This window comes from Oryzias latipes, chromosome 7 (genome assembly GCF_002234675.1).
Source record: "Oryzias latipes chromosome 7, ASM223467v1".
NCBI lineage: Eukaryota > Metazoa > Chordata > Actinopteri > Beloniformes > Adrianichthyidae > Oryzias > Oryzias latipes.
This window is the reverse complement of record NC_019865.2, coordinates 8,175,833-8,188,959: the sequence shown is the minus strand read 5'-3', so window position 1 is coordinate 8,188,959 and position 13,127 is coordinate 8,175,833. Positions and strand designations below refer to the sequence as shown.

General features: G+C 37.6%; 2 protein-coding genes across 11 annotated transcripts in view; both read left to right on the top strand.

The window, feature by feature from the left end:
* The window catches only part of prdm16 (PR/SET domain 16), a 168,463-nt gene extending 164,776 nt beyond the window's left edge, over window positions 1-3,687 (top strand). For 9 of the 10 annotated variants that reach the window (XM_023956491.1, XM_023956490.1, XM_023956499.1 and 6 more), the window contains one exon: window positions 674-3,687. In XM_023956491.1, coding sequence (XP_023812259.1) covers window positions 674-808 — 135 coding nt within the window. In that variant the 3' untranslated portion in view covers window positions 809-3,687. The remainder of the gene's footprint in view (window positions 1-673) is intronic. The other variant, XM_023956497.1, reaches the window with a different exon arrangement.
* A 3,669-nt stretch (window positions 3,688-7,356) lies between these two features.
* tprg1l (tumor protein p63 regulated 1 like) lies at window positions 7,357-12,850 on the top strand. Its single transcript, XM_004070640.4, has 6 exons — window positions 7,357-7,725; window positions 7,892-7,983; window positions 8,818-8,868; window positions 8,951-9,076; window positions 9,943-10,096; window positions 11,477-12,850. The coding sequence occupies exons 1-6, from the start codon at window positions 7,498-7,500 to the stop codon at window positions 11,669-11,671; spliced, it is 846 nt and encodes a 281-aa protein (XP_004070688.1). The 5' UTR covers window positions 7,357-7,497; the 3' UTR covers window positions 11,672-12,850.
* The last annotated feature ends 277 nt before the right edge of the window (window positions 12,851-13,127 follow it).

The window sequence follows — 13,127 nt, the reverse complement described above, 5'->3', positions numbered from 1 at the left end:
GTTTCTTGGTGTGGTTATGTTTCCTGCAAGACAAGTTTTTTTTTTTTTTTTTTTTTTTTTTTTTACTTTTAAGATTTAGGTTTTGCAGTGCAAAGTGTAAATTTTGATTTCTGTGAATCTTACATTTCTGTGTTTGGGTTTTTGTTTTGTGCTATTAAAGTTCCACTAGAATCATCTTTTGATCTACTGAAATGTTAAAACCGTTCCCATAATTATGATTATGTTGTCTTATGCTGTCTGCATTCTCTACCCCTGCATGCTTGGGCTCTTTAGAGAAGCTTCAGATTCCAGCAACAACAACAACAAATGTTCCTTGGCATCTGGTCACAGAAAAGCATTTTTTTGGTGCTTTTGTGCCTGTGATTACACTGGACATATAAAACATTCCAGAACTCGATGAAGAAGTTATGTCCACTGTGGTTGGGTTTGCACAATATCGTCATTGTAAATAAGATTATAATAAATATGTTATTACAGCATCCAAGAATCAGAATGATAATAATTGAGCATATGGCACTAAAGAAATTCAGATGGGACTGAAATACGAAGAATCACACAAAATCTTGCTTTTTATACTTTTCACAATCACTGAATGAAATGAAAATTGATCAGAATTTTTAACACATTAACATCTGTGTAACTTTAATTAAAAATCCCCTGTTTTGTCTTGCAGGCTTATGCAATGATGCTGTCTCTCTCAGAGAACAACCCTTTGCACGCGCCCTCCCAGAGCTCTCTGGACGCTTGGCTGAGCATGGGGGGTGGACCGTCGGAGACGAGCAGCTTTCACCCACTCAATCACATCTAGGCAAACAGAGATGGACAGAAGGTGGGAGTAAGGCTGGGAGCAGCATTAGTTTCACGTTTGGATAGAAAAGACGAGTGCTGGGAAGTCATGGAGTTTGGAAAAGAACTGTCTCCTTTCAAGGCACACAAGATGATTTTGTGTGCTTGTGTGTGTTGGCTTGTTTGTGTGAGTCAGGGAGAGGGGTGAAAGACTGTTCTTAAGTTAGAGGATCCTGTTCGACTGACTCAAAGAAAGCACTGCTAAGCTCCTGTTGATGTGAAGGACACAAAGAATGCTTCTTCATGAGCATAGGAACTCTACAGTACTCTGGTCCTCCACAAGTGCACAAAGCTCACTGCAGCTCCACAGACATTCTGTGTAAGGCTCTTATAAAGACACGTAATGACGGAAATGTCTCTAAAGTGCGCACTCCAGCTGCAAGGATTGTAGCATTGGCACTGCATATCCACAGGGTGGCACTGCTGATCAGACAGAGTGAGCTTGTGGGATTTCCTCCATAAATCATGGGCAACTGATCCTGTTTGAAAATAAAAGAATCAACAAAAGCACCGTAATGTACATTCAGATCGATTTTCAATGATTTCAGAGTGATGTTAAAAATGAGCTACCTGGGCAACTAGTTGTTGTATAATTGGTTACTAAATTTGATCATTTTAAAAAGAATCTTAAAGAAACGAAAGAAAATCTTTCAATGTTAATAACATCATAATTTCTTAATTTTATTTCCTTTTTTTCCAACTACATACCACAGTATTGTTTCTTTTTAGGCACAACAGAGTTCAACTGTTAATATGATTACTTTAGAGAAGGACCAAAATTGTACGATATTGTCATATGATGTAAAAAAAATTAACATAGATGTTCATAACAAGAGTGGTATGTGCCAAATAACCCATAGAAAATGTTTTGTTCTCTGACAATCATTTCATTTCCAAGGGGTTTGCGTTTGCTGTCATAGTTCTTTTTTCTTTGTTGTTTTTGTCGTGTGCTTATATGTTTGATTTCAAAAGTGTGTATGTATTTATTTTTTTGGTCTTTGTGTCACAGCTGGAGGGATAAAAAATGAAGTAAAGCATTTTTATTCACCTTTTTTTGAAGGAATGGTTACCTATCAAAACACAGAGATTCAGAATTTCTCATTTTGATAGTTTAGTGTGCCAAAATGGAAGGATCCCATAAAATATAAGAAATTGTTTTTATTTATAGTGAAATGTACCTGTAGTTAGTCTTAGAATCCTATCTAGCATTGAAACATCCTGCTGGTTTTAGTATTTCTTGTCTTGTTTCACTTCAGTTGTTTTGGCGCTGGAGCAGACTTGCAAACAGTTTTATTTTGAATGTCAGCAAAAGGGCATTATTTTCACATTACTGATTTTAAACGTCTGCTCCTAAAAGGTCCATTTTCTCTTTGGCATGATATAATCAGATTTATTCTTGAATTTTTTGTCAGACAGTACAACGCCCAAACTCATGTATAAACTCAAGAGACTGATTTTATAAAAGAAAAAGAAAAAAAAGCCAAGTACTCATGACACACATGCAAACAAATCTTCATTCAAAAAACATTTTTTTTTTACTTAAAATCACTTTTTTTTTTAATTCTGTTTTATTTTTAAGATAGAATATTTCATGGTAAGCATGCTTTAGATAGCTGTGGGAAGTTGGTTGAAACATTTTGGATCACTGTTCCTTTAAATTGTCAGAATTAGGCCTGGAAAATAAAAAAAAATAAAAAATTAGCACTTAAACCAAACGGGTTGAAACCAGAAGTGAGCGCTTTGGTCCATTGGTGAAATTTAAGAACAACTTTCATATGAGGATGACTTTAACCAGGTAGTTGGGCACAACATGGAGAGAAAAGAACACAAGCACTGTAACTTTTCTTCACAACAGCAGGTGGCAGTGTGATGCCAGGACTGCTGCATCATCTCATTTTTCTAAAGACAAAAGTGTTTTTATAATTCTACTGAATGAAGTTCCATTCATAGTAAACACGTTGTTTTTTTTTTTTCAACTTGTGGTTGCAAAATGTAAAGACTTGGGTCACAAAGTTCTTAGGTTGATTATATGTCGTAAATCATGTCATGGACTACTGTAATAAGTATGCGCTGTGTAAAGAAGATGAACTGAAGGCATTGATGATCTCCACTTTCTGAAAGTATTCTGGCAGAAGTTCACAGAAATGTCTGTCAGCATAATAGAACACGACTGTTGTTTGCCCCCACTGTTACAGGAGAAAGGAAAAGACATGCATTGTTTCTTTTTAATCGTATAGTATTTTAAAGAATAAAAAACAATGGTGCATTTGTCTGAAGAAGAAAAAGAAAAAAGAAAAAAATGGGTTTAAATAGATGGTGCTTGTTTTGTTTAAATCTGAGTTGTATATCACCTCTGTTATGTTTATTGAAAACAAACAAAAAAAAGGTTATTGTGCATGACGTGTTTAGCAGTCATAATGATGTCCATTTGTGAAACGTGTATCAAATTTAAACTTTAGGAGAAAAAAAGTCAAAAAAAATAAAATAAATAAATCGGTAGATGCACTTATTGTACATGTGGTTAGGTTAGTAGGTTTGACTTCAAGTTCTGACTGCCTCACAGATGTTTGGGGAGAATATGAAAGACCAGGAAAAGACTTACAGAAGAATACATCATGAAAAACAGTAAAGGACTGTAGAATAATATTGAACAGTTCTCAAATTGCAGTTCTTCTGATGCTTGTGATTATCGCAGATGTACTTTAGAAAAAAATTCATTGAGAAGATATGACTCTGATGTTAATTCTGTAGAATAGCAATGTATACCAAATGTAATCTTTCCAATGCTATGAAGAATTTATACATGAAATTGATATGCAATAAAACCTGTGTGCTTTTTAAGTTTTGCAGCTTCTTTAATTCCGCCCAATCCTCTTTTAGGACAAAAGTTCCCTCGATTATTTTAACAAAGCCATGAAAAGACTAAAGGCAATCTATCGGTAAATGTTAGTCTAAGGTATAAACTATTTCTGCCCTTTTGGTCCAAAAGATCTTGTAGTCTTGAGAAATGAAAAATGTTTTTTGAAAACGTGGCCATTTTTATTTTAAGTCCAACGTGAAACTACGTCAATAAACACAAAATTGGGTTTCCAGCTTATAAAACCCCCAAAACAGATTTTTTTTTTAAATGGAATGGTGTGGAGAAATCTGCCCAACTTTTGTAGGACAAAAATGTTTTAAACAGAGTTTCACCAATTAATCATCTACTAAACTCAAATCACCTGCACAGGTTCACCAGATGGCCGTAAAGTGGTTCAGTTTGGTTCAGTACAGGACAGACTTCAGACTTGACAACTACCGGTAGCCAGAGGACCAACATTACTACCTCAATAGAATGGAATTATGGAAAGAAATACACTTTTCCGTGGTATTCTAATTTTTAAAAGAGTTTGTATGAGCACAAATATATGGTGAAGAGTATTTTTTTATGTGGATAAATGTATGGAAAAGTTTTCTTTAAATTTTTTTCTTGCTTTTCAAATTAAGCCACAACTATTTGTCCAAAGTTTGAAATTTCTATGTATAGATGTTAGAGGTGTGATGATTTCATTTTGACAGTTTCATTTGTATCATATTTAGTGGTTGCTGATGCAATTCATAGTCCTATTTGTTCATTTTGAACGATCTGATTTGATCTGATTCACTGACCTATAATTGATTCAGGACATCTTTGGCCAAAATTCATCCAGTGTGTTCAGAGATAAATCCCTGTGCACTGAACAGTACAGGTGAAGTTTTCCAGATTCCCTGTATATCTTGCAAGATAATCAAGTGTAAATTGAATATGTGTACAAACAAGTAAACAAGAATTAATGACAAATCCATTCACATTTTAGTTTCATACAGTTCAGCCCTTTGTTGCTTTTCCACATCAAAATAATACCCCTTGTTCTATCTTATGGGGCCCAGATGACCCCACCTTTACATCGACATGTTCTCCCTACCATGACAAAGGTGGATAAAGGTAGAGAGGATTTTATGTAATCTATGGACACCAGTAAAGATCACAAGGCATTGAAGAAAAAAGGTTCTTGGGGGGTCTAGATGACCCCACTCCCAACGTTAAAGTGCCTTGGATAGCACAATGATTAAAAACGGAACATTGTTAGAAGATTCTACCACACTGGACTGCAATGATGGCTTGGTATGTTTTTTGCTGACTTAACATGAGTGTTGTCCGCTGTGATGCACCAGGTCGATTTTACGTGATATGAGAATAAAACTACCGTACCTCAATCCAAATGGTATTTTCCAAGATAGATTATAATCGATTTATTTCATTTTGAAGATTTTCTGACAGTATGGGTCTATTCTGTCAATTATATGTCAATTATATATATATGTATATATATATTTATCTCTATATATATATATATATATATATATATATATATTTTTTTTTTACCAATGGTAAAGTGCCTAGGATAGCACAAGGGATAAAAGGCCTGGAGTTGATTAGAGGACTCGTGCTTGCATTTGGCAGATTTCGCTGTGAACAGACAACATGCAGTCAAAGGAGCTCTCCATGCAGGTGAAAGGAGCCATCAGTAAGCTGAGAAAACCGAAAAAACCATGGGAGAAATTGCTACAGTATATTAGGAGTGGCAAAGTCAACAGTGTGGTACATCCTGAGAAAGAAAGAAATCACTGGTGAACTCAGCAAAGCAAAAAGACTTGGACGTCCACGGAAGACAACAGTGGTGGATGATGGCAGAATCATTTCCATGGTGAAGAGGAACCCGTTCACAACAGCCAACCAAGTGAACAACACTCTCCAGGAGGTAGGCGTGTCAATATCCAAGTCTACCATAAAAAGAAGACTGCATGAAAGTAGATACAGAGGGTACACTGCAAGATGCAAGCCACTCATGAGCCTCAAGAATGGGAAGGCTATATTGGACTTTGCTAAAAAGCATCTAAAAAAGCCAGAACAGTTCTGGAAAAACATTCTTTGGACAGATGAAACCAAATCAACCTCTACCAGAATGATGGCAAGAGAAAAGTATGGAGAAGGCGTGGAGAAGCTCATGATCCAAAGCACACTACATCATCAGTAAAACACTGTGGAGGCAGTGTGATGGTCTGGGCGTGCATGGCTGCTAGTGGCACTGGGACACTAGTGTTTATTGATGGCGTGACACAGGACAGAAGCAGCCCAATGAATTCTGAGGTGTTCAGAGACATACTGTCTGCGCAGATCCAGGTGAATGCAGCCAAACTGATTGGGTGGGGTTTCATAATACAGATGGACAACGACCCAAAACATACAGCCAAAACAACTCAGGAGTATATTAAAGCAAAGAAGTGGAATATTCTTGAATGACCAAGTCAGTCACCTGATCTGAACCCAATTGAGCAGCATTTCACTTGTTGAAGACTAAACTTCAGACAGAAAGGCCCACAAACAAACAGCAACTGAAAGCCGCTGCAGTAAAGGCCTGGGAGAGCATTCAGAAGGAGAAAAGCCAGCATCTGCTGATGTCCATGAGTTCAAGACTTCAGGCTGTCATTGCCAACAAAGGGGTTTTCAACCAAATATTAGTAATGATCATTTTGTTTTCAGTTATTTCATTTTTCCAATTACTTACAAGCCCATGAAATGAAGGGATTGTGTTTAGAAAATGCTTTAGTTTTTCACATTTTTATGCAATCTTTTTGTTCAACCCATGGAATAAAAGCTGAATGTCTGCACTCATCTAAGTTGTTTTATTTAAAATTCACTGTGGTAAATTACAGAAACTAAATTAGAAAACATGTCTCTGTCCAAATATTTATGGTCCTGACTGTATGTATATATGTGGACTGTATATATAAATCATTACACCGTAATGGATGTATATGTCTTTTGTTTGTCTTCTTTGGTATTTTTAGTTTTGAATATTTGAAATAAACCAATTCAAAGTCCAAATAACCTGGAACGAGAAGCTGCAGTTTACAAAAATTTAAGGGAATTAATAATATGAGATCATTTATTGTGTTCATCACTGTAGCACACACATAAAAGCCATGTTTACCCCTTGTGCTATCTTAGATGACCCCACCCTTACATTGACGTGTTATTCCTACCATGACAAAGGTGGATAAAGGACACCAGTGAAGATCACAAATCATTGAAGAAAAAAGGTTCAGCGCACTGTCTAGTGGGTCTAGATGACCCAACTCCCAACGTTAAAGTGCCTAGGATAGCACAAGGGTTACCCCTTTATAGCTTTAGCCATTTCTCGTCAATATTGAAAGAAATTTTGATGTTAACTTTGGAGTTTTATGATTATTGTTTAGATACTGGGTGGCCTATATTTTGCTGTTCAGTATTTCTATAGGTGTCCCTGTGATGTAATTATTTATGCTGTACAGTAATTGTATTTATTTTCAATAAATGTCTTCCTTTGATATATGTAGGCTACAGCCAGGGTGATATGAATAGAAACAGACCGCAGAGGAAAAACACCTGTTTTCTATTTTTAATTTCTTTAAAGTAAGGATGTCTCTTTAAGAGGAAGGAAATCAGAAAAGGGAAGTGAAGCAAGCAGAAACTGCTTCCAAGTCGCCCCTCTGCACAGCAGCGATATTATTTGTGTGCAATGGGGAAGTCCGCGTCCACAAACACGCGTGTTCTTCTCTAGACGGTCGTCCAGCTACGATTGCGCCGCCATGCTTCAGCTGAACGACTCCATGGAGCCGGAGAGTCCGGGCGCCGCCGTCCTCCTCCCCGCGGAGACCGAGGAGGGGGTCGAGGTTGCCTTCACGCCGCCCGAGGCCGGCCGAAGCTTCGGACACGCAGCCGCCGTGGCCTGTTGCCCCCCATTGCAAACGCTGACGCCCTTTCAGGTGCACAACCCCACGATGCAGGCCAAAGTTAAAGACTACTTCGTTTTCAGGGTAAGTGGCCTCCTCAACATGAATAACAAGTCTATAGACCGACTCATTAAACTGGGAAGCAATTCCCGCCACGGTATACAACACGAAGACGTCAGAGGGATGCTGAGGATGCAGATGATGCTGAGGATACAGATGATGATGGGCGGTTATGTGATGCTGATCTCAGCCAGGTACCATTGAGCAGGCAGTGAGCGACATCCGGACTGTTGCCCTCCCATCGGAGGACGGGGAGGTGCTCAGCGTCTGGCTGCTGGTGGAGTAAGTCTCTCCATCATGTTATCTACACGCATTACGATGACACCTGTGATATGTTGCCCATAATGATTTCTGAAATAATTGTAATGTCTTTAGAAATAATCAAAAGGCATCCCATGTTTGTCATTTGATATTATTAAATTAAATTATTATTAAATAAATTTACATTTATGGATATGAAAAATAATCTGTGGTTGGGTTGGTAAAATATAAGTATTTAGAAGATGCAATTCAGATATGTAAAAATTAAATAAATAAATAAAAAGCCCCACTCCACCAAAAATTGTGTTTTTGTTCCTGTAGCATTTTTCTGATGATAGAGGACATATGTAAGGACAATTAATGCTAAAATAATATTTTTGAGTATTTCTTTATTCAAATCGATGTGTCAGGAGTAAATAAAATAATAGTTTCAAAGAGATTGTATCTGTGATTGTATTTGATGTAGAAAATAGGCTGGGCAGGCCACAAGGTCCAAGCTCCATTCTGATACATCCACTTGTAGACGACTAGATCCATGTACGTCTGTGTTTTGCTCTGAGATACCATCTGGCTCAAAAGTGGACGGCTGGATAGCTCCAATATTGCTCACCATTTTTGTTGCTCCAGTATTGTTAGGTTGGGGGTGTAAGGAGCTGTAAGATAGCGGGAGAGCGTGTAAACAAAGGGATGATGGGAAATTAGGGGAGACTCAGCGCAACAGTCCTTTACAACAGTCCAACCCACAACTTGGAGGTGAATTTTTACTGAACTCCTGCCGCTCTGCAGAAACTGTGTTCTAGAAAACGAAAGTAAAAATGGGGGGAAAAAACAGTAACTTTGTTTTGACATTTTTAGAGTTGACCACTGGAACAACGAGAAAGAGAGACTTGTGCTAATTACAGAGAGGTAACTTTTTTTTTATCTCTAAAAAGGTATTGGTTATGTAATTTACCAGATATCTTTTAATGCATGTCTTCTATCTGCACAGGTCCCTTTTAGTGTGCAAATATGATTTTATTAATCTGACATGTCAGCAAGTTATCCGGATCTCCCTCAATGCTGTGGACACCATCTCTGTGGGGGAGTTTGAGTTCCCGCCGAAATCTCTCAACAAGTAGGTTATTCTTATTGATGTGACTGCTATGAAAAAAGTCTAGATAGATAGATAGATCGATGACTTTATTATTCCCACAATGGGGAAATTTCATTTATCTGTGGCAGCAAAAACGGCATTCAGAAATAATCTATATAACATAACATCAAAAAAGGACATCACAAATGACAATCATATTAAATAATTAAAAATTATTATGAAAATTATCAAAAATGAGATTCTTATTAAATAAATAAATATTAAATATTAAATAAATACAGCTACAAAAGTGTAAAAAACATGTGGTCTGCAAAACATGTGATCAACTGTAAAAAACATGTAAAAAAAAAATTATTAGTAGTATGTTTATATATTAGTATAGTTTTATTATTATTAGCTGCAGACACAACCGCACTCGGGAACCATTTGGTGGTTCAACCACCCAATCCAACCCCTTCATGTTGAGTGTAAGCAGGGAGGCATTGGGTCCTATTTCTGGAGTCTTGGCATGACTCGGCCTGGATTTGAACTCATGACCTTCCAGTCACAGGGAAAACAAATTGTACAAATGTGGTTACATTGATCTTTAGTTATTCATAAATCTCATCACTTTTGCATAATTTTTTTGGGTTTTCATGATTCTCACTATTTGTTATTACAAACTAAGTACACTTCCCAAAGATACTGAAGTGATTGAAATAATCTGTGGCACAAAAAAGGTGATTTAAAAAAAAAAGTTTAAGGATGAACCAAAACTAGTTTACTGGAAAAAGAGTTCAAAGTTTTAAATAAAGAAAGTTAGAAAGAATTTTTTTTTTTTTTTTTAAAGAAGTCAAGTTCCTGCAAAGTTACCCACTCCCCTGTTGGACCGTTGTGTTGTTCTGCAGGAGAGAGGGGTACGGGATCCGGGTCCAGTGGGACAAACGTCCCCGAGCTTCTTTCCTGAACCGCTGGAACCCCTGGTCAACAGATATGCCCTACGCCACCTTCACAGAGCATCCTATGGCTCGTGCAGATGAGAAAGTGGCCTCTCTCTGCCAGGTATAACCCCCCCCCACATACACTCACACCTTTTAGTTAAACAGTGATGAAAATGTTCTTGGATGAAATGTTTAGTTCAAATCTTAAAAAACAAAGCAGATCATGACGGATTGGCTTTTTTCTTCATGAGCAGTAACACAAAGTCACAGCAATCACAAGCCATCTAGAACAGCGGTCCCCAACCTTTTAAACACCACGGACCGGTATTACATCACAAAGTTTTCACGGACTGGTCATCAAGATGTAGGGCGGATAATTACTGTTACATCGCTACGATGACGGAGGAACAGAGACGTGACAAGATGAACCCTAAGCTTTTATTTTGACATGCCAGACATTGTACATCGCACAGGTGTCATCACCCTCTCCCGTTCCCACACTCATGGTGCATAAAGAAGTACTGTCTATTAAATGTAGCTTTCTTTTTTTTGGATGACGAAGGCTCCTCTTCTGTCTCCTGGCTGGGTGTTTTCCCCTTGGCAAAGAAACTTTTCAAAGACGTTTGCTATTTACTCATTTTGCTAGCTCCTGGATTCTTTTTTAGCGGTAACCTATCACATGACCGACAAGAGCGCCTTGGCCTGTGTCAAAAGTGACTTAGATGGATGTAACAGAGAATCGGGCAATTTTTCTAAATAAAACATCTTTCAGATTCTGAAATAAATAAAACAGAAGTAATGCAAGTTATTTATTTGTTCTGTGCGGCCCGGTACCAAATAGAGCGGCCTGGGTGTTGGGGACTGATCTAGAACACATTTCTTTTTAATGTAAGAATTAATCTTTGTGTATCTTTTAAAACTCAGATCTGTGAAGCGAGGAATTAGCTGTGATCCAAATTGTTGGTTTTCTATTTACGCAAAGTTTTTGATTTTTCCTTTAGGTGACATTTGATTCAGCAATAAATGGGTGTAGTTAGATCTAAGCCTTAGTCACAACTACCCCCCAAACCTTGCGCCAGAGGCCTGTTAGTGCTGTTCAAGTGATAAGTACACACTCTTTGAGCACCTGTTGCAGCTTTGTGTGTAGCCTGGCTGTTAAAAATGAGGAAAGTACACAATCAGAGCAGTTTGTGTCGGCATCCTAGGGGCACTTTCATATCACCTGCACTACCCGTGTGTGCAGCATTTGCACATGGTTTAGGAGTCAGTACGCTCTCCCTACTAATGGCTAGAAAGTAGCGCAGGTGCATCGCAAAATAGCATTGCCCGTGTGTCATAAGTGCGTCAGTCAACCCCCCCCAGGGGGGCACGTCACCAAGGCCTTAATCTTTACCTAATTTTAACAACATCTTCAAATTCATTCTCAACATTTGTTGTCAGTTTAAACCCATAAATTGCATTAATGAAATGCTTTGTTTCCTCCCCTCCCCCCTTTTCTAAGTTGGACAACTTTAAAACTCAGTTGGTGCAGGCGGTGAAAAAAGCCCATAAGGAGCACCCCATCCCCGGACGGGCCAACGGTGTCTTGATCCTGGAGAGACCTCTTCTTATTGAAACTTATCTGGGCCTTATGTCTTTTGTCAATAATGAAGCCAAGCTGGGCTACTCTATGACACGTGGGAAGATTGGCTTCTAAATGCCAACTTTGTGATGATTTCTGTTTATGGTTTTCTGTTCCTCTGCATTGTTTGCAGGAAGCTGTAGTATAGTGTGTAACTTTTATGTAAACTGAACACGGGACACGTCTGTACCACAGAAAAGTGGCCAGCCTGTAGTAAGTTAAAGACCGACAGCACTGACTGGACCTCAAACTCACTTATAATTAGGAATTTCTATTTTTTTTTTAAAACCTGCAGGTCTGATATAAAGGCCATATGCAACAAAAGCTGAAGGTAAATGCTGCTCTAACGTATAAATAAAGAAGCTTATTAAAAGGTTTTTGACATAAGAATCAGATTTTCAGTTGTAGCGTATGTACCTTTTTTGCCCTTTTCAAAAAATAAAACCAAGCAAAAGCATTGGATTAAAATCATAATATTATATTAAAAGTCTTTTTCTGGAATTATATAGTTCTAATTAAAAAAAGTACATTGTATCGCAGAGCACAAAAGGGTTCCACTGAGTTTGTATCAGTGTCAGTTAGAATAAGCTCTATAACATGTTGCTGATGTTTTCTTGTTCATGCCTACACTTTTTGTTCGCTTTGAGTTGAGAGCTGCTTTAGCTTTAATGACATAATTGTAAATTTTTGTTTGACAAATGCTTATGCAACCTTGCCTTTTTTTTTAATGTTCAAGATTGTAGCGAGTTACACATTTTAAAAGTACATGAATACAACTTCATGTCAGTTAATGAACTCATATATACTGCAAGAAATATTTTGGGTTTTATTGTTTTAACTCAGCCAATTATAAACAGGTGTTTGACCAAAGCTAAGGGATGATATTGATAAAGTTTAGTTATGGCAGAAAATGGCGATCCTCTTCTGTTGAACTGTCTTGTGCAAGCTTCTTGCATGTGTCTGTCTGCATGACAGGTGTGTGTAACCCTTGTGCTATCCTAGGCACTTTAACATTGGGAGTTGGGTCATCTAGACCCACTAGACAGTGCGCTGAACCTTTTTTCTTCAATGATTTGTGATCTTCACTGGTGTCCATGGATTACATGAAATCTTTCCACCTTTGTCATGGTAGGAAGAATACGTCAATGTAAGGGTGGGGTCATCTAAGATAGCACAAGGGTTAAAGACATTTGTTGATGGTAATTGTGGGATTTTCTGCATATTTTTATTGAAATAAACCATAAATGCATATGCCTCAGTTGTGTTGATATATGTATTGATAGAACTTTAAAATTCTATTTTTTTGGCAAACCTGCTCTGCAGGAGTTGATGGTTTGCACAAATGATTTTTATCCCATTCTTACCACCAAGGTTTTAACTATTAAGCCCATTGAGACAACTATTATTGTAATATTGGGCTATATAAATAAAATTGAAATGAATTGTGTTATACAAACTGTAGCACAACAAAATAGTCAGCCGTTTTAAAAACATGATTTTATTTTGTTGGCCACCACCAGTACCTCTGGGA

Bases quoted from the DNA above. Each gene is read 5' to 3' on its own strand.
- tprg1l (XM_004070640.4), top strand. From the start codon at position 7,498: ATGCTTCAGCTGAACGACTCCATGGAGCCGGAGAGTCCGGGCGCCGCC. The intron at 9,077-9,942 runs GTAGGTTATTCT...GTTGTTCTGCAG, and splicing joins CCGCCGAAATCTCTCAACAA to GAGAGAGGGGTACGGGATCC. The intron at 10,097-11,476 runs GTATAACCCCCC...CCCTTTTCTAAG, and splicing joins AAGTGGCCTCTCTCTGCCAG to TTGGACAACTTTAAAACTCA.